At 42.6% G+C, this 21,034-nt stretch overlaps 1 protein-coding gene across 4 annotated transcripts in view; it reads left to right on the top strand.

Annotated features, from left to right (window-relative positions):
- The window catches only part of MDN1 (midasin AAA ATPase 1), a 163,380-nt gene that overhangs the window by 73,945 nt on the left and 68,401 nt on the right, over positions 1-21,034 (top strand). For all 4 annotated transcript variants that reach the window (XM_047761094.1, XM_047761100.1, XM_047761085.1 and 1 more), the window contains 14 exons: positions 1,192-1,400; positions 2,106-2,228; positions 4,484-4,681; positions 5,617-5,724; positions 6,098-6,286; positions 8,643-8,732; positions 8,832-9,095; positions 9,229-9,490; positions 14,089-14,248; positions 15,349-15,465; positions 16,622-16,830; positions 18,610-18,758; positions 19,108-19,319; positions 20,090-20,310. In XM_047761094.1, coding sequence (XP_047617050.1) covers positions 1,192-1,400; positions 2,106-2,228; positions 4,484-4,681; positions 5,617-5,724; positions 6,098-6,286; positions 8,643-8,732; positions 8,832-9,095; positions 9,229-9,490; positions 14,089-14,248; positions 15,349-15,465; positions 16,622-16,830; positions 18,610-18,758; positions 19,108-19,319; positions 20,090-20,310 — 2,511 coding nt within the window. The remainder of the gene's footprint in view (positions 1-1,191; positions 1,401-2,105; positions 2,229-4,483; positions 4,682-5,616; positions 5,725-6,097; positions 6,287-8,642; positions 8,733-8,831; positions 9,096-9,228; positions 9,491-14,088; positions 14,249-15,348; positions 15,466-16,621; positions 16,831-18,609; positions 18,759-19,107; positions 19,320-20,089; positions 20,311-21,034) is intronic.

Below are 21,034 nucleotides of genomic sequence, written 5' to 3'. Positions count from 1 at the left end.
TCAGATCGTTGCTTCTCTAGCAGAGTCATCTATTTCTTATCTCCTCCTTCCTCTCTGTGTTAATAATTGTTGAGTGCTTGGAATGTGTAGAGATGAATTAGCAGTTATCGGGGGTTCAGTGGTGAACTATACCAGCCCAGGTTCCTGGCTGAATGGAACACTGCTCCTTTCCCACTCGTCTTCAACCGTACCGTCTTCTTCCCTGACTGGGCCCCTGTGGTCTAACCATTAGATCCCTTCCCTGAACCATCATGGTAGTCTTCAGTTCTCTAGTGTAGGAGCTGTATGCTAGTGGCCTGGCACTGGGTGGTCTTTCCATCTGCTTCTATAGCTGAGGTGATAAATGTTTTCCTGCCCCACTCCCTCCAAACTGATGTACCAAACCCTTCCTCTTGGAGACATAGTGGCACAAATATTCAGCCCTATAGGACTGTTATTAGTCTTGTACTTCAGCTATGTTATGGGTTAAGGATGCATCCTGAATTGTCTTGGTGGCCTAAAAACCTTGGATGTTATTGTTTTTATGGAACCACCTGGCCTGTGTGCCTAGCTTCCAATTTTAGGAAAAGGCAAGTACAAGGTAAATTGTACAAGTACATGTAGCAGTAATTCCAGGAGTAGGTTTTGAGACTAAAGATGCATGCTTGCACTGTAGTTGCAGGCGTAGGTTTAGGTATACAAAGTGATGATATCTGTGTCGTGAGCACAGTTGAAGAAAATATGCTCCTGCCTGTTCCTGGAAAGCATTTTTTGGACCCCAAAGTGAAGAAATATTAAAATAGGGCAAAGCAGAGTTCCCGTCGTGGCTCAGTGGTGAACGAATCTGAGTAGGAACCATGAGGTTGCGGGTTCAATCCCTGGCCTTGCTCAGTGGGTTAAGGATCGGTGTTGCTGTGAGCTGTGGTGTAGGTTGCAGATGCGGCTCGGATCCCGTGTTGCTGTGGCTCTGGTGTAGGCCGGTGACTACAGCTTTAATTGGACCCCAAGCCTGGGAACCTCCATATGCCTCGGGAGCAGCCCTAGAAAAGGCAAAAAGACAAAAAAATAAATAAAATAGGGCAAAGCACTTTCACTACAGATGGTACTTCACTGACTGACCGACCACTTGGTGGATTCTTACAATCTCAAGGTAACACACATACAATTTGGTGGTGTCCAGCTCACATGTGGCTTTTCTTTTCTCCACCTAAGGACCTGTCTTGCACAGGAATAATATCGCCGACTATGCACTCAGCGCAGGCACCACAGCTATGAATGCCCAGCGGCTCTTAAGAGCTACAAAACTGAACAAACCTATCCTCCTGGAGGGCTCCCCCGGCGTGGGCAAGACAAGTTTGGTGGGGGCGTTAGCCAAGGCTTCAGGCAACACCCTTGTCCGAATCAACTTATCAGAGCAGACGGTAAGCTGAGTCTTGCTACGCAAATTGGGACAGGCATAGGGAGTGGTGTTCTTATCCATTTATGGTTTCCTAGTCAGAAATAATTATGACGGTGTCAGACCCCAAACATTACCTGGTGATAAGGAGCATAGCAACATGACCTTCAAAATAATTCTCCTCTGGGCTCGTTAATAGATGACATCTATAGTATTGTTCTCTCTGGATACTTTATTCTAATTTTCTTTTTGGAGAGAATCACCCACTTCAGTATTTGTTGTACTACAACCTCTATTTTTGTCCTTCTTTTTTTAAAAAAAGAGGTTAAATCACCTTTAAACAGTCTTACGAAAATACGGGACAGAGATGACAAAGTAAATGAGAATCTCCTGGCATGGGGTCCAGGAGCAGGGCCTGGGTGTTGGTATTGGTTTTGTTTTGTTTTTCTTTAAAGTTCACCAATTTATTTTCAAGTACAGCCAGAGTCAAGATCTGTAGATCTAGAGCTCCAGTCAATAGATGCTTACAGAGAATTGTTGTGAGAAGATGCTTGGGCCATGTCTGGGCTCTTGGTAAAGAGTTCTGGGGTTGATTCATTCTGTCCTGGGTGTCAGAATAAAAAGCGGCACAAAGAAGGTCCAAGTATTTATCATTTTAGATTTAGGTTCTTGGGATCCAGTTAATTTTTATGTAATGCTGGCTTTCCCCCATTTCTCCCCCCTCTCAAAGGACATCACAGACCTGTTTGGAGCAGATCTACCCGTTGAAGGTGGCAAAGGAGGAGAGTTTGCCTGGCGCGATGGTCCCTTGCTGGCAGCCCTGAAGGCAGGCCACTGGGTTGTGTTGGATGAGGTGAGAGGATGGCCCAGAGTGCCAAGGAAGGAACCACAAGTGTGAGGAGAGGGCAGAGTTTGCCTAGTTCAAGGGCATTTTGCAGTGGGCAGTCCTGCCGCTGGCTGGTAAAGGCAAATTCTCTCATGAAAAGAATCCTCCATGGTTTTATTTACCAGTGATGCAAGTCACTTGTCAGAAAGCACATACAGAAGCCCATCTTGTGTAACCTACAAACTTTCCTACTTCTGTGAGCTAGCCTCCAGAAAAAAAGTGCCTTTTCATTCGTTTTATTCTGTAGTCTCTTACAGGCTTGCTGTGTTTATTTATTTTCAGAGGTAAAAGTGGTTTACAAATAGTATCAACAACCTCATTTCAAGCAGAGAGAATGGGAAAATTTGTAGTAAGAGACACACAAAAATAGAAGGAGCTAAAAAAAAAAAGAAAAGAAAATAGAAGGAGCTCCCGCTGAGGCTCAGCGGGATCAGGGATCAGCAGTGTCTTGGGAGCACTGGGACTTGGGTTCGATCTGTGCTGCAGCACAGTGGGTTAGGGATCTGGTGTTGCCGAACCCGTGGCTTAGGGCGTGGCTGCGACTCCGATCTGATCCCTGGCCCAGGAGCTCCATGTGCCGTGGGGTGGCCAAAAATGGAAGAGAAAAAAAAAAGAAGAAAATGGTCAATGTTGCATGTGCAAGTGGGGTAAATTAATGACATCATGAAACACATGGTGAGTTGGTCTCTGTGACCAGCAAGCAGCTAAAGAGAGAGGGAGAAGTGATGCACAGAGTAAAAAAATTCACGGTTGTGGCCAAAGGAGTTGTGTTAGTTTGGGAACCTTAGTCCTGGATAAGGTGAGGAGATAGTTGTGCAGCTTAAATAATTCGAGAGGTGGAAGTGCCACAAATGACTTGACAGAGTTCCCCAGATTCAGCTGCCTGGGTGTGCAGTAGGCGGAGTGCTGTAGGATTCCTTTTCTGCTGCGCTGCTCCCTACTTAGCTTGAGAAGATGTTAAAGAAAAGGAGAATTTTTTTTTTTTTTTCTCTTTCTCTCTTCCCTAGATTTTTTTTTTTTTTTTTTTTTTTAATGTGTGGTAAAAGTCATTAGCCAGGGAAAAAAGAATGCTTAGTTTTAAAACTTGAGACTGCTCACCATACTCATATTTTGTAGAAATGCATCTGGGAACTGCAAGGCATTTAGGACTTACATTCACATTTAAAGGCAGCTTTTAGATTGTATGGGGATATATAGTAGACTTTGTGCTTTGAGTGCTAATGTAAACATGACACTTGAAATTCTAATAGAATCTTTTTTGGGGCCCATTTTCATTTTATCGATTTCACTTTTCACAGTTGAAATTTTCTTTTTGTCTTTTTGCTTTTTCTAGGTCTGCTCCTGAGGCATTTAGAGGTTCCCAGGCTAGGGGTCCAATCAGAGCTGTAGCCACTGGCCTACACCAGAGCCACAACAACGTCATGTCTGAGCCTCGTCTGCAACCTATGCCACAGCTCACGGCAACGCCGGATCCCCAACCCACTGAGCAAGGCCAGGGATTGAACCTGCAACCTCATGGTTCCTAGTCAGATTCGTTAACCACTGTGCCATGGTGGGAACTCCTCGCAGTTGAAATTTTCCATGTTACTTTAAAACTACCCATATGCCACATCCCTGTGTTCTGAACTTAGTGTCTGAAGACTTTCATTCAGCTCTTTTCATTTCTGCCACACACACACACACACACACCTTCATATTTGTTCTTGTTCACAGAACTGTTGGTGTAGTTACTATATGTAGTTTATATCATGGCTTTGAAGCCTATTTGGAGATTTCATTCAGTATTTGAGCTGGAAAGGATGTTTACTTAATGAAATATGTGAAGACCTGTCTTCATCTTTAAAAAAAAATCTCGGAGCGAAAATGAAATATCTGTGTTTTGGCACTTTTTTTGGTAAGCTATGTTTGTAAAGTAGGCCAATATAGGACCAGATAAGAATACAGTTTAATTTTTGAGACTATTATAAGTGCTTTTAAAAAATATAATCTGAATATTCAGTTTACTTAAAAAGTATTGCTGTGTTACATACCTCCAATTTTTCTAACACATATATGAAACAGGATGAATACACATGAGCTCAGCATAAGAAACAGAAGGTTACCAATGGTGAACTCCCTCCCCCCTTGAAGATAAGACTGTTTTTCATGCATATTATTCCTTTGCTTTTTGTTAGAGTTATACAGCATATAAAATAAATATATGCACTTTCTTCTCCAAATAGCTTAACCTGGCTTCTCAATCGGTCTTGGAAGGACTCAATGCTTGTTTTGATCACCGAGGAGAAATCTATGTTCCTGAGTTAGGAATGAGCTTCCAAGTGCAGCATGAAAAGACAAAGATTTTCGGGTGTCAGAATCCCTTTAGACAAGGAGGAGGGAGGAAGGGCTTGCCCAGGTCTTTCCTAAACAGATTCACTCAGGTAAGATTTGCTGTTGCCCCAGAGCAAAAGATGGTGTAACAGTACTGCAGGCATGTTACTGTGAGGATGCTCTCTGTGAGAGCAAGTGAGGCTCAGTGTGATGATCTGCTTCTCAGCTCCATGTCTTTGTGTGGTTGATATTAATGTGACTGAATCCCATTCCCAGTTCTTTCCTGGTGTGAATCCTTTATCGTAGGTCTCAGGGAACCTGAGAAAGTAAAATTCCCATCTTGAGGATTTTCTGTCTGCTTAGAGATTAAGGCTAGTCTTTGACCTTTTCAAGTGTCATGTGATCTATTAGAATATTAAAAAAAATGGTTTGGTGATGATAATGCATTTTAATCTAAGAAAAGTGAAAAAAAGTACAGAAAACTACCTAGAAGAATAAAAATCCGGTATTCTCTATGCCAAAGTCAGTCACTCTTAACAAATGATATCTTATTGCCTTAATCGTTTAACATCTTTTTTCAAAGTTTGGCTAATAAAGTGGCTTGGAAATGCCTCTAGATATTAGTTTTCTTTAAGAACAGTTTATTACGAAAAATCTCAAACATATTGGTAAGTTGATAGAATTTTATAATGAATGTTCCTATACCTACCTACTGCCCAGAATTTTGAGAGCATTTCACATAGTATATAGGAAATTAAAATTAAATATACTTTAAAAAGTTAATTGCATGTGTCTTTATAATTCACTAGAATGGAGCTAACAGGGGAACTATTTTACTGTATATTTCAAAGATTTTTCTGTGACTCTATATCCTAAAAATGCAAGAAAAGGAATTTCCATAACTAAAAACTTATATGTACATATATTACTGAGGTATTGTTACTTTGGTGTTAAATAAAACTCTGCATAATGTCTTGGCAGTTATTTCTGGTGTTTGGTAAAGAAAAATGATAGTATTTTTCCATGTTATTTTTGAATTTTACAGGTCTTTGTAGATCCCCTTACAGTAATTGACATGGAGTTCATTGCCAGCACTCTGTTTCCAGCCATTGACAAAAATATTGTTAAAAAAATGGTTGCTTTCAACAACCAAGTAAGTACCTACTCATATTAATTGTTCTTTATTTTTCTGGCTCTATTTGAATCATCATTTTTCGCTACACAGGACACTACCAAATTACCCATTTCTGTATGTAAGGTAAATCCTATAGAATTCTAACAGATTCTACTGGAAGGCAAGCTACTCATTTGAGGGTTACAGTAATTGAGTTCTGTTGTGTGTTTCATTGTTAATGCTTACAGTATTCCTGGCATTGAGAAGTCTAGGTTGGGAGAGGGGACACTTGAATCAAGCCTGTTAATCGCTATTTTAGATCATGTCTGCATTTGTTTGTAGTACATTGATAATACTTAATACAGTGCCTTAGAGTGAGACATGCTTCCCAGTAAGGGTATTTTCTTTTTAGATCGATCATGAAGTGACTGTGGAGAAGAAATGGGGGCAAATAGGAGGACCCTGGGAATTCAACCTCCGGGACCTTTTCCATTGGTGTCAGTTGATGCTAGTTGACCAGTCCCCTGGGTGTTATGATCCTGGTCAGCATGTGTTTTTGGTCTATGGTGAAAGAATGAGAACCAAGGACGATAAAGAAAAGGTGAGTTTCATACTTGCTCTTTGCATTTTTTCCCATCTGAATGTTGATTTCTCCCTGAGGGAGGGAAGGGGCATACTCATTAACAAGATCAAACCTAAGTTGCTTGAGAATTTAGGGGTTAAGGGAGGAGACTAAACATTCACCTGTCTCCAAGTCTCATAGTATAGATTGCTTTGAAGGACACACTTGGCTTATCCATTTAAACCCCTGTGATTGCAGACCTTTAAACAGTATTGCCCTCCAGTAGTAAAGGTTTGGTCTTCATCATGTTTCCAGGCACAAAGGTGAGAAACAGGAGGAGACAGGTGAAAACCAGTAGAAGAGGAGGGTTTTCTACTTTTAAATAATGTCAAATGGCAAAGTATTTTGTCAAGAAAGTATAAATAGATAAAAAGAGAGGATGTTCTGTATCTAAATGGAAGTAAAAATATCCCTTGCTAAGTAGAAAACAGTATCAGAATTCTAAGCTTAGTGAACTATAATAATGTGTTCACTCTACTTTGTGGTAAAGTCCAGTTCATGGAAAACTCTCAACAGCTGCAGGTGGAAGGTGGTGCTGTCACCGATTACAGATGAGGATCCAAGGCTCAGGTCATGGAGTCCCATTGTAGCAAGTGGCAGAGCCAGCGCTCCAGTCCAGACTTCTTCACTTTGCCTGCTGTTCCTTCTACTATATATCACAGTTATTTACAAAGAGAGTAATTTATAGATCATGTGGGTTAGAAACAGTAACTTTGCTGAAATGTGGAGATTTGGTTGCACATGGCACAAGTGGCTTTCACACTCTTTATTCTGCTGCTGAAAGCGCAGATCCCCTTTTACATGGTACCCAGAATCTAGCTCAACATTAACAGTTCAATGACCTGCAGGCTTTCAGTCTTTATAGCAGGACAAAATGTCCAGCTCGTTTTTTTGGTTTTGTTTTGCTTCGTTTTTACAGCTTTATTGATATATAATGTATTTATCATCAGCTAGTATTTCTATTTCTTCATCCAGTTACTAGTTACAGTATCTTAACTGTGGCCATGCTGGCCACCTTTAGGTAATTGGTGTTTGTCAGATGGTAGGTCTCTGGAGGCTCTGGAAGATTTCTATCACTCCTCCTGTTTGGTGGTAGTAGTTGACCAAATGTTTTCTGAGGAGAAAAAAAGTTAGAAAAACTAATAATAGAAAGAGAAAGGCTCTAAAAGTATTTATAATTTTAACTCTGATAGACTAGTAGGAAGAGGAGATGGTATGCCTTGGAGTGGAATGTAAGGTCGGAAATCTCCTGGACCCAGGGATAGCTGGTGGGAGCATCTTCTGTGCTGGTTTTAGGCTCTTACTTAGCCGTTTCAAACTCATGATTTTTATCTTCATTGTTTTTATTTATTTATTTTTTGGCCGCACTGGCAACATATGGAAGTTCCTAGGCCAGAGGTTGAACCCAAGCCGTGGCAATGACAAGGCCAGATCCTTAACCCACTGAGCCACCAAGAAACTCCTGTTTTTGTTTATTTTGACATCAGTGTACATTGATTAATACGAGTATTGCTACTTTGTTAGAAACATACAACTTGTAAACATATTGGATGTTTGGAATCTTTTCTGCTGCTATGGGCTAAATTAGTGTTTTTTATACACCCTTTTCTTTTCCCCTCCTCAACAACTCTTAGATTTTTAAAGGAAATGCAGAAAAGACATATGTTTACCAGGAAGTTTTAAATAATATTCTTGCTAAGGGAGGAATTAATGAATGTAAATAACTACTTAGGGAAAAAACTTTGTCCTCTACATAAAAATTTAGAAGGATAATATGGAGCTTTTTGGAGTCAGACAGGCTTAGATTGAAAATCAGTCATGAACAAATTGTATTACTCTTGTGAATCCTGTTACCCCATCTATAAAAAAGAAGTACTGACTTTTTTTGCAAGGCTATAGAGTCTATTAAAGCACCTAATACAAGGTTTGGCATGTGATAGGTACTCAGGAAATGGTCATAGTTCTTCATAAACTTCATGTTTCTCTTCTCATCTACTTTCTTGAGGTGGTATCCTGAATGATGAAAGTTCATTTTTTATTTCAAGATTTGGCACAGTGTCCATGGCTTTAATTTATGGTTCATTTTCCCCGCAATCTCAACTTGAGATTGTGTGATAATAATCTGAATGAGTACCTTCAGGCTTTACTTTGCTTTCATTCTCAAGAGTTAAATAGTTTCCTTTTTAAAAGAATATTGATGAGAATACGATTTGTGTTCTCAAAATATTGTGACTCTTGTATTCCTGTGATTGTTTTCTAGAAATATTCATTCTAGAAAGTTTGGCTCAGGGTTTGGTGTAGCAATTTGTGTTTTGATCGTGTCATCTTCCTTTAGGTCATTGCTGTATTCAAGCATGTGTTTAATACGAACTCCAACCCGTACATGGGAACCAGACTATTTCACATCACTCCCTATGATGTTCAGGTGAGGAGAGTAGGACAGTCCTCTTTCACAGTCTTCTGTGGCTTCTTCGTTCCAACTCCCAGGCACCCTTGTGTAAACTCACTGGCATGTCTCTTTCAGCTGGGGTACTCAGTGCTTTCCCGAGGCAGCTATGTTCCTCCCCCGACCTGCCGTCCCCTGTTGCTCCTGCACCAGTCTTTGCAGTCTCTGGAGTCAATAATGAAGTGTGTACAAATGAGCTGGATGGTCATCCTTGTGGGGCCAGCCTCTGTGGGCAAGACTAGCTTGGTTCAGCTCCTGGCACATCTTACTGGTCACACGTTAAAGATCATGGCCATGAACAGTGCAATGGATACCATGGAGCTTCTGGGTGGATTTGAGCAGGTAAGTGATCTGACTTCATGTTTTCAGACAGAACACAATAAAACTTGTGGTCTGATTGGTGGTCTCCTCTGTTGGTGGTAGCTGCAGGTAGTAGTGTTCTTTGATTCTGCCCATTGGAATCTGGAAATTTCAGGTTGATCTTATACGGCCGTGGAGGCAGCTCCTGGAGAAGGTGGAAAGTACTGTAAGGGCACTGGTAAGAGACAGCCTTCTCATCAGTGCTGACGATGCAGAAATGGTGTTGCGAGCCTGGAGTCATTTCCTTCTGACGCATAAGCCCAGATGTCTTGGAGAAGGTGGTAATGGTGTCACAATGGAGATTGTCAACAAGCTGGAAGCAGTATTATTGCTCATGCAGCGACTCAATAATAAAATCAACTCATACTCCAAGGGAGGTATGTGTGTCTGGGTGTGTTTATCAGACACTTAGCATTGTCCTTGTAGTGTCCACCCACAGGTGACATATCTATAAATGGCCATGCCCATAAGTTTAGAAATAATTTTAATGATTATTAACAATCAAAATTTGGAAGTATTCCATCCTTGAAAGTGAAGCTGATGTATTCAGAATTAGTGATCTAAAACAAAGCAAACAGGGAAGAAATTGGTTTCCAGGGCTTTTTTGGTTTTTGTTTTTCTTAAAATTTTATGGCCATACCTGTGACATATGGAAGTTTCCAGGGCAGGACCAAATCTAAGCGGCAGCTGTGATCTAAGCTGCAACTGTGGCAATTCCAGATCTTTAACCCACTGCACTGGGCCTGGGATCAAACCTGCACCTCCACAGCAACTGGACCTATTGCAGTCAGATTCTTAATCCACTGTGCTATAGCAGAAACTCCTGGTTACTGGGTTTAATGGTTTCTTTTGTGTGTAATCAGCTACAGTGACTTGCATGGAAAGTTGGCTTTATTTTTTGTTGGTCTGTTTTTAAACTTATTAGTAATTTCTCAAGAAACTGAGTAGATTAAACAGAAGAATAGAAATCTGAATTGGGAGTTCCCATTGTGGTGTAGTGGAAATGAATCCGACTAGGAATCTTGAGGTTGTGAGTTCAATCCCTAGCCTTGCTCAGTGGGCTAAGGATTCGGCATTGCTGTGAGCTGCGGTGTAGGTCACAGATGTGGCTCGGATCCCATGTTGCTGTGGCTGTTGTGTGGGCTGGCAGCTGTAGCTCCGACTGGACCCCTAGCCATGGGTGCGTCCCTAAAAAGACAAAAAAAAAAAAAAAATCTGAATTGATAGCCAGCATGTCTTCATTTTCTTTGTATAAAAAGTAGAAGAAATTTCTCAGTTAATGTGGAAACACTCAACTTTCATCTTATAGTGCAAGTTTTTGGATGGTAATGAGCAGCAGGCCTTTAGGGGAGGATTGATTAAAGGTTTAAGACTGTCATCCATTTTTTTGGGGGGTGGTTCTTTTTAGGGCTGCACCCATAGCATGTGGAAGTTCCCAGGCTTAGGGGTCAAATTGGAGCTGTAGCTGCCAGCCTACACCACAGCAACAGCAATGCCAGATCCCGAACCCACTGAACAGGGCCAGGGATCGAACCCACATCTTCATGGATATTAGTCAGGTTTGTTATCGCTGAGCCACAACGGGAATTCCAAGACTGTCATCTTTTTTCCAAAACCTGCTGATGATAACTGGTTATTCCTTAGGAGTCCTTAGTTATTCCTTAATGATTATTGATTCCTTAGGGATGAAAAATGAGACTCCCCTCTTCCAGCTGCTTTAACAGTTGTGTCCTTGGCTGTGGGCTACGTAGTTTACTTTCTTAGTTAAGGGAATGGTTTCATTGTGGATTTGATCAGTCATTTTCCAGTTCAAGCTCACTGTGTATTTTAAATCTTTATTCACTCATGCAAATTAATTATTAGATACATTTAATGGAGTCATACAACAGTTTATGTATTTTTTAAAGATATTGTAAAACTCATCATTTAGATGGAAATTCCTATTGAGTGGTGGACACTGTATTAAATATATTTACTTTCTGGGGGGTGGGGTGGAGGGCGCCATGCCTGTGGTGTGCAAAAGTCAAACCCTCACCTTGGCAGTGGCTCGAGCCATAGCAGTGACAACCCTGGATCCTTAACCCGCTAGGCCAGCAGGGAACTCCCAAATATATTTACTTTTAACCTTCACAGCAACACTGTATTTCAAGGAAAGATTAATCCCATTTAATACACAAGGAAATGGATACTCATAGAGGCTAACTAGTCCACTCAGTATAGTTACCAAGTGGTTAGACTAGGTTTTGGCTCTGGTCCTTTCTGCCTTCAAAGCCTGGAATCTGGTGCCTGTATTTCTTTCATAAGTCAGTTAAAATATAAATATCTAGGGTAAGTTCTCATAGCCCATACTGCTTTTTATTTAAGATTGATATTATAATTTCTTAGAAATATTAATAGAGTGAAAAAAGCTGGGTCTAAAACAGTTTGTCTACTGCTTGTCTGTTTTTGGTTAAAATTTTAACTGTATCTTTTAATGTTCCTATGATGAACATGTATGACTTTGAAAATACATTCTAGGCGTTCCCTTGTGGCACAATGGACTTTCACAGGCTGCAGGCATGTCAAAAAACATATCATTCTAGTTATCTCATATTTTGTCCTAAATCCTTGTACATATTGAACATATTTTTAACAGCTCTGTTAACATCAGAACACAGCACTTACTGACTTAAAGAAGCAAGAAAATATGTCCAGTGAGTTTTACTAGATTCTGGACATTTCGAATTTAAGCTTTGAATTTGATGAATACTGCTTTTTTCCCCCCCTTTTCTTTTCTGGCCACCCCATGGCATATAGAGTTCTTGGGGCCAGGGATCAGATCCTAGCCACAGTTATGTGCAACAGCAGATCCTTTAACCCGCTGTGTTCGGCCAGGGGATTGAACTTGTGTCCTGGCGCTGCAGAGATGCTGCTGATCACATTGTGCCACAGTAGGAACGCCTGCATTTTGTTTTCTTGAGGTTGTCATTTTGGGGGGATAGACAGTTGGGTTGCTTATTGATCATTTTTATGTTTTCAAGCTTGATATCTGGCCCAGTGTAGCCTTTACTCTAGGGGTAAATTAGCCCCACTACTGCGGCATAGCCCTATGGCATCTTTACCGAATATCCTGTGTATTCATTCTGTGGGGTCTTTTGCTTCGACTGGTGGAAACTGGAGTGCTTTTCAGCCCCTTGTGAACTCTGGGAATTGTTCAGCTCATAGTTCCCCAGTAATTGTCTTTCCCTGGGAAGTTTTTGCTCGTGCTTGTGTGAAGCTTTAGACTTTACATGTAGATTATTATTGAACCAAAGACTTCAGGGGCCCTCATACAGATTTCTGGAGTTCTTTCTTTAACTCCTTCCTCTTGAGTGAGTACTCAGCCCCTCGGTCTAATTGCCTCAATCTCTCTGAATTCCAGTCTGTCTCCTAAAGTCAGTGAGACCTTGGGATCTGTTTGAGTTTTCTCCTCCCTGCTGTGCAATCCAGAAACTGCTTCCAGGTAGAGAGGCAGGTAATTATAGGGCCTCCTTCCCTCAGGTTTCAGAGTCCTGTGCTATCTGTGTTCCAGTGTCTGAAAGCAGTTGTTTCATGTTTTACCAGTTTTCAAATTAACACTGAGAAGTATAGACCTTGTTAGAAAGCATAAATCCAACATATATCACTTTCTAATATGTAAAAAGGTCAAGAAGCAATCTCTAATAAGAAAGATCAATTTGTGTTGCTGTGGCTGTGGTGTAGGCCACCAGCTACAGCTCCGATTCAACCCCTAGCCTGAGAACCTCCATATGCCGCAAGTGCAGCCCTAAAAAGACACACACACAAAAAGAAAGATCAATTTGGAGTTCCCACTGTGGCTTGGTGGTTTAAGAACCTATATCCAGGAAGACGTAGGCTCTATCCCTGGCTTCGCTCAGAGGGTTAAAGATCTAGTGTTGCTGTAGGCTGTGGTGTAGGTTGCACATGTGGCGCGGATCCCTCGTTCCTGTGGCTGCTGTGTAGGCCTGCACGTGTAGCTCTGATTCAGCTCCTAGTCTGAGAACTTCCATATGCTGCTAGTGTGGTCCTAAATAAATAAATAAATAAATAAATAAATAAATAAAAAGAACTCGATGTAGTGTCTGTGAAGATGTGGGTTCTATCTTTTTGCTCAGGGGGTGAAGCATCTGGTGTTGCCACAAGCTATGCCGTAGAATACAGATGTGGCTTGGATCTGGCATGGCTGTGGCAGGCAGCTGCAGCTCTGATTCATCTGCTAGCCTGGGAACTTCCGTATGCCCTGGGTGCAGCCATAAAATTTTAAATTTGAAAAATTTTGGGAAAGGGCTATATGAACTATAAAGCACTAAATAAAATTTTTACCATATAAATAATAAGATTGTTACAAAGGAAGCCCAGTTTAATGGGATTGATTGCACTGTGCCAACTTACAGCACTTTCATATAATATAAATGCAGTAATAGGTGGGAGGCATCATCCTTCTGCCATTTGAAAAATTATAACACATAAACATTGTTTACCTTCTCCGTCACCCTTGAGTCAACTCTGTGTGACCATTCATTCAGAAACGCATTACGAAGTACTTCCTATCCCCAAACTTCATCTGCTTACTTATTTTGTTCAAACAGAACAAAAGCAAAAATCCTTTTGTTTACCCTGTTATGAAACTTCAAAGAACTGGCACCGAAATTTCCAGCTTTCTTTTAATAAACTCTTAGCTTTTTGGTTTTGTTGATTTACTTTTCACTTTTTAGGGCCGCACCCTCAGCATATGGAGGTTCCCGGGCTAGGGGTCGAATCGGAGCTACAGCTGGCTGCCTACACCACAGCCACAGCAAAGCCAGATCCTTAACCCACTGAGCGAGGGTAGGGATCGAACTTGCAACCTCATGGTTCCTAGTCAGATTTGTTTCTGCTGCGCCAGGATGGGAACTCCAGTTTACTTATTTTTGATTGCCCTGATTTGAAATTAAGTCCTGTCACTGTGACATTTCAGAGTTTGCCAAACTTGTGGAAGAATTCCGAAGCTTTGGAGTAAAGCTTATGCAGTCAGCCAGTGGCCGCAGCCATGGCACGTTCGAATGGGTTGACAGCATGTTGGTTCAGGCCCTGAAGTCTGGAGATTGGCTTTTGATGGACAATGTTAACTTCTGCAAGTAAGAACCTTTTATTTAGTCACAAGTGGGCCTGTTGACATTTGGGATGTGCTTGTCAAAGTAGAAATCCAGCTGGACGCTCTGGTGTTTGTTTTTTTGTTGTTTGTTTGTTTGGTTTTGTTTGTTTGTTTGTTTTTGTCTTTTTGCTATTTCTTGGGCCACTCCCGCGCATATGGAGGTTCCCAGGCTAGGGGTCCAATCGGAGCTGTAGCCACCGGCCTACGCCAGAGCCATAGCAATGCGGGATCCGAGCCGCGTCTGCAACCTACACCACAGCTCATGGCAACGCCGGATCATTAACCCACTGAGCAAGGGCAGGGACCGAACCCGCAACCACATGGTTCCTAGTTGGATTCGTTAACCACTGCGCCACGACGGGAACTCCAGCTCTGGTGTTTTTAATCCACTGTTTTCTTAACTAGGAGCACATACTCAGCTATATCCTGTAGACCTCCCCCCGTGGTGAGCAATGGTAGTGGGTTGTTGCTTACAAAATTTGATTACTTTTCTAGACAACATCCTTTGAGTTACACCCTCTTATTTAACATCAAAACGCTTCCTTTCGTTAGGGTCATTCTTGAGTACAGATTTTTGAAATGGGGTAATTGACACAAGGCTGACATTTAGTAAATATGCATTCAGTATGTATCACTGGTTTCCAAAGTAAGGAAAAGGGCAAGCATAAAACTACTGTCCCCCTACGTGAGCATAATTCAGGTCAGATGATGTGCTTCTCTGTCTGGAGTGTTTTTTAGAATGTTATGGATTTAATGGATTTAAATTTTAGATTTAAATTTAGATTTAAATGAATTGAATAATGTCGGGAAATGGGCGAAAGAGAAAACAGTTCAGGGAACTTTCTTTTGTTTTCCTTAATTTATTCATTCAACAAACATTTTGTGTATTTACTGTGTGTGAATCTCTGGGCTGCGTGCCTTGGAGAGTGAAAGGGGAAATAGTTGGGGAACGTGATCACGGTTCTGTATGGGGCATGACCTGTGCTGAAAGGAAGACAGGAGTGACAGCGGCAGGAGGCCTGAGCCAGACAGTAGTCCATACGGCACATCAGCCTGTCCTCCACTTGGATTCTCTCTGTGCAGCCCATCGGTGCTGGATCGATTGAATGCTTTGCTTGAACCTGGAGGTGTCCTCACTGTCAGTGAGAGAGGAATGATGGATGGATCCACTCCCACCGTAACACCACATCCCAATTTCAGGTATTCATGCCTCTTATGTTTTCACCTAAGAATCTGACAGCCTCACTATCAGAAGTGGCCATTCAGTAGGGCCTCCTTACATAGCACATTTGTATACTCAGTCATGGGCACATTCATCCATTGCTTTTTTTTTTTTTTTTTGCCTTGCTTTTTAGGGCCGCACTTGCGGCACATGGAAGTACCCAGTCTAGGGGTCAAATCTGAGCTGTAGCTACCAGCCTGCACCACAGCCACAGCAATGTGGGATCCAAGCTGCATCTGCAACCTACACCACAGCTCACGGCAACACTGGGTCCTTAACCCACTGAGTGAGGCCACGGATCGAACCCACATCCTCATGGATATTAGATTTGTTTCCACCGTGCCACAGTAGGAACTCCATTCATTAATTCACTTAGCAAATATTTACTGAGGCTCTGCTGTTTGCCAGGTGATGGTAGGCTTTGAGGGCATAGCAGTAAGTAAGAAAGAGGAGGTTCTTGCCTTGGGTTGGTGGTGAAGGGCAGAAGCAGGGAAACCAGTTACAAACTTTTTGCAGCAGTTCAGATGAGAGCTGATAGCTTAGACAAGGGCAGTGGGCCTTGCCGATGGCTTGTGGGTTGAGAAAAAGAGGAAGCAAGGATGGCATCACAGGTTTTGGCTTGAATAATTGGGTGAATGGGGTGCTGTTCATTGAGAAAGGGAAGACTGGCAAAGGAGCATGTTTGGTGTGAGGAAGGTCAGCAGGTATCAGCTGTTTAGTTTGGGAGGTAAGTGTGAGATGTCAGCTGGGTGGAGAAGATGTCCATTGACATTGAACATGTGAAGCTAAGTGTTTCTGGAGAACACATTGCTCCTTTTCCTGCTCTCTGCAGGTGAGTTAGAATGATGAATTAGCACTGCCTGATTTGGGGAGTATCTGAAAGTAAGAATTTGACAGTCCTCAGTACTAAAGTTCACTGGATATACAGTATTTAGATCCTTAGGAAAGTGGGTTTAGAGAAGCTTATTTGCTGTAATGATGTGTTTTGGAACTAGAAGATAGACTGTAGATGAAAGTAGCATCTGTAAGTTGAGTTAGGGCCATGTATGATTTGTCCTTATCGACTGTTGAGCTGTACCATTGGTTGCACTGAGATTTTAATTTTTTTTTTCCTTTGAATTGCTGTACTACTAGACTTTTTCTCTCAATGGATCCTGTTCATGGAGAAATATCCCGAGCTATGAGGAATCGTGGACTTGAAATCTACATTTCAGGAGATGGGGACGGGAGCATCCCAGATGCCCTGGATCTGAAGGTCCTGCTGCACAGCCTTGGTTTGGTGGGAGACAGCGTGTGTGACACCCTCTTGGCTTTGCACACAGAGACCCATAGTGCAGTTCTAGGTAAGGTGCTTGACTTCTAGGCTTCTGCAGGATTTTATTCCTCTAAAACTTCGTGTTATCTCATTTGACTGCTAGTCCAGGAGTTCTTACATTTAACGTACATAGAGGTAGAAATGACCAAGGAAGCCTGTTGAAATTGTAGACGTGCTGGTGCCCTTCTTTCCCAGGAGATTGTGGGGGTTCCGCATGTCTGAGCAAGGCATGGGAATCAGTGTGTTGAAGAAGCTCCTGGGGAATTCTGATGCATGCCTCAGAGGCCCAACTCAGAGGAATACTGCTTTTGTCAGTGAATGAAGTTTGGCACTGAGACTGGTGAAGTTTGCCCCTCATATCTTCTCAGTCGTCATTGAAACTCTTAAAGGTTGCATGAAGAGGGAACTCTGAGTTGTTTAAAATGGATGCTGTTTCTGAATGTCTAAGTATACAAGAAAGATGAGTTGCTGTGGCTCTGGTGTAGGCCGACAGCTACAGCTCCAATTCAACCCCTAGTCTGGGAATCTCCATATGCCTGCTGTGGGTGTGGCCCTAAAAAGACACACACACAGGGAGTTCCTGTCGTGGCGCAGTGGTTAACGAATCCGACTAGGAACCATGAGGTTGCGGGTTCGGTCCCTGCCCTTGCTCAGTGGGTTAATGATCCGGCGTTGCCGTGAGCTGTGGTGTAGGTTGCAGACGCGGCTCGGATCCCGCGTTGCTGTGGCTCTGGCGTAGGCCGGTGGCTACAGCTCCGACTGGACCCCTAGCCTGGGAACCTCCATATGCCGCGGGAGCGGCCCAAGAAATAGCAAAAAAAAAAAAAAAAAAAAACACAAAAAAGTATACAAGAAAGAGTGGTAGGAATTCTCTAGTGGCTCATTGGGTTAAGGAGCTGGTGCTGTCACTGCTGAGGCTTGGGTTGCTGCTGTGGTGAGGGTTTGATGGCCTGGGAATTTCCACATGCTGTAGGTACAGCCCAAAAAAGGGGGGAAAAAGAAAGAAGGAAAAGGAGCAGTACTAATAACAATAATAAATAATGAATTGTTATTTATTAACTACTCTGTTAGGTGCAATGTTGGCTGCTTTTTTGGTCCTCTACAAGGTCTACAAGGTCTGTTTCCATTTTACAGATAAGGCACAGAGAGGTTGAGTAAGGTGTTGAAGCCAAACAGTTAATAATGAGAGCTGAGATTTGAAAGTAGGTCTTTTGGATTTCAAAGCCCATGGTTTTTTTTGGCACCATGCTCATTTTGTCCTCTTGAAAGTGTATCAGCTTTAGATCAGGGATCTGTATGACCAGGCTTTTATCACATTTGTCAATGAGTCATCTGTCAGTTCCCAACAATATATAACTTTTTTTTGTTTTGTTTTTTAGGGCTGCGCTCGAGGCACATGGAGGTTCCTAGGCTAGGAGTGGAATCAGTGCACAACCACAAGCCACAGCAACGCGAGATCCGAGCCGTGTCTTTGACCTACACCACAGCTCATGGCAACGCCAGATCCTTAACCCACTGAGCGAGGCCAGGGATCAAACCCGCAATCTCATGGTTCCTAGTCGGATTCGTTTCTGCTGCGCCACAATGGGAACTCCCCCTACAATAAATTGTTGACCGGGGGTGGGGGGGGAGGCAGAGTAGATGGGAGGGAATATGGGTGTCTGCCGGAGTCCACTTAGAAGGCTTTCAAAAGTAAGCATCTGGGTGGAATTGAGTGGAAGTTTGATGTGTTTGTGGAATTCATCGGTTTTCATTGGAGATTTTGCAGAGTCTGTCGCTCATAGATGGCACTATTTCTTCTTTGTAGGTTCTCCAGCATCTTCCATGTCAACTCTGATTCAGACAGCCTCCCTCATTGTGCAGTACCTGCAGCGGGGGCTGAGTTTAGACAGAGCCTTTTCTGAAGCGTGCTCGGAAGCGTATGTCCGCTCCCAGGCTTCACTAGCAAGCCAGAAGGTATTGTGAAGACGTTTCACCCAGTTCTACATTGTAACACTGCATATAGTGGGAAGAAGTTCTAACTGGTGGCAACTTTAATGACCTAAGAGAGTTGTCCTGCAGTTATGCTCTGACAGAGGTCTGGCATCCAGGCACTTTTCTGGAAAATAGCATCAGTGTAAATATTTCTTGAAACTTAACCAGCAAAAAAGGGGAATTTAGTTGGTAATGTTGTATATTGAGGACTGTGTCTGAGTGTTATGAGAGGATCACAGGGGGCCTAGAAAACTGCTGTTACTCTGCCAGTTTTTGCTAAGAGCACTTGTAGCTCAGTACCTGTGCACCATGTGTTTTTATCTCCTACCAGGTTGTGCAGGGTTTATTGGAGAAACACGTTTCTTCTCTGCGAGCACGTGCAACCTGGGGTAACTCCATTCTTGCCATGGGGCTGTGGCCAGATTCTCTGCCCTCGGCTGTCTTTGCTACAGAAGATTCTCACCTCTCTAAAGTTCGGGGTGATGGGCAGGTCTTAGCATATTGTCTTAACAGGCTGAGCATGAAGACAGGCAACTGGGACAGGTTAGTGGAGCCTTGGCCTTGTGTGTCTATCCGGCATCTTGACTGTCCTGTCCTTGCCTTTCCCTTTCCCCTGCCTCCCTCCTTTTTTCTCTTTCTCTCTCTCCCTCCTTCTTTCCTCTCTCCATCCCTCTCTTCCTTCCTTCCTTCTCCTTCCCTCTCCTCTTTTCTTGCTCCTTCCCCTTTTCCTTCCCTTCCCTCCCCTCCTCTCCTTCTTTCTTCTTTTGATGGCAATGGTCATGATCCAGAATTTGACTACGATGTTAATGTGGCCATTTTCCACAGTTTGTTTTCTTTTTTCTTTTTCTTTTTTTTTTTTGGTCTTTTTTGTTTCTTTAGGGCCACACCCGCGGCATATGGAGGTTCCCAGGCTAGGGGTCTAATCGGAGCTACAGCCACCCGGCCTGTGCCACAGCCAAGCAACCCAGGATTCGAGCTGGGTCTGTGACCTACACCACAGCTCATGGCAACGCCAGATCCATAACCCACTGAGTGAGGCCAGGGATTGAACCTGCGTCCTCATGGGTGCTAGTCAGATTCGTTTCTGCTGAGCCACAATGGGAACTCCTGTTTTCCACATAGTTTCATTGTTGGCTGTAGTACTGCTCCCTGTTTATTTATAAGGTACATGTTTTAATTGCCCCCTTTGTATCGAGCTCTTGTTTTCCCTGTTAAACTTCTTTGATATGTGACTTAGAAAGTTATTGTCTTGGTTCTTTGAAATATGAAAACAAAGTTTAACCCTAGTACTTTGCTATTGCAATGAATTTCAGGATTCAGCCCCTTACCTTGCCAGACTTAGAGAAAATCATGCAGTCCTCCCACCCAGAGAGCTTGAAGTTCAGTTCAGTTGAAGTGGATACTTACTGGATCGATGAACCAGCTGCTCTGGCCATGGCTGTTAAATTGCTCATAGAAAGAGCAACCAATCAAGACTGGATGCTCAGAGTTAAATGGCTTTATCATTTAGCCAAGAATATGCCACAGGGACTTGGTGAGTAGAGAAGCTTAATTTGTATACACTTACCCTGCTTTAGTAACTTAGCAGTTGTGTTATTCTTCAACTACAGTATTAAAATTATGTCTAGGGCTGCTCCTTGCAGGGCCTTTGTGACTTAGCATTACTGTTTATGTAGCTGTTAAAACAGTAAGAAACACATCTGCCCTTACATGTTCCCTGAGAGAAACTTTTTTGGCCAAGTAATCCTTAGCATTTCAGGATCTGTCCAGCTTTCTATCACGTCCCAAAGGAAAATGTACTATAGTCTGTTACTTTTAAGTTTTTTAATGTCTAAGATTTTTTTTTGCTATAGTAATTCTGCCATACACCCATTGTGTCTGGGAGAAGGTTGCCTTTCTTTCTTTCTTTCTTTCTTTCTTTTTTTTTTTTTTTGTCTTTTTAGGGCTGCACTCGCAGCACATGGAGGATCCCAGGCTACGGGTTGAATTGGAGCTGTAGCCGCTGGCCTATACCACAGCCATAGCAATGCAGGATCCAAGCTGTGTCTGTGGCCTGCACCATGGCTCATGGCAACGCTGGATCCTTAACCCACTGAGTGATGCCAGGGATCAAATCTGCATCCTCATGGATACTAGCCAGATTGATTTCCACTGAGCCACGATGGGAACTCCAAAGGTTGCTTTTAATAAGTTTACTTCCCATATTATGAGCACATAAGATTCTAATCTCATTTCACTTCCAGTGCTCTAAATGTTAT

The sequence above is a fragment of the Phacochoerus africanus genome, chromosome 2 (genome assembly GCF_016906955.1).
Source record: "Phacochoerus africanus isolate WHEZ1 chromosome 2, ROS_Pafr_v1, whole genome shotgun sequence".
In the NCBI taxonomy this organism is placed as follows: domain Eukaryota; kingdom Metazoa; phylum Chordata; class Mammalia; order Artiodactyla; family Suidae; genus Phacochoerus; species Phacochoerus africanus.
This window is presented reverse-complemented; position numbering and strand designations above follow the sequence as displayed.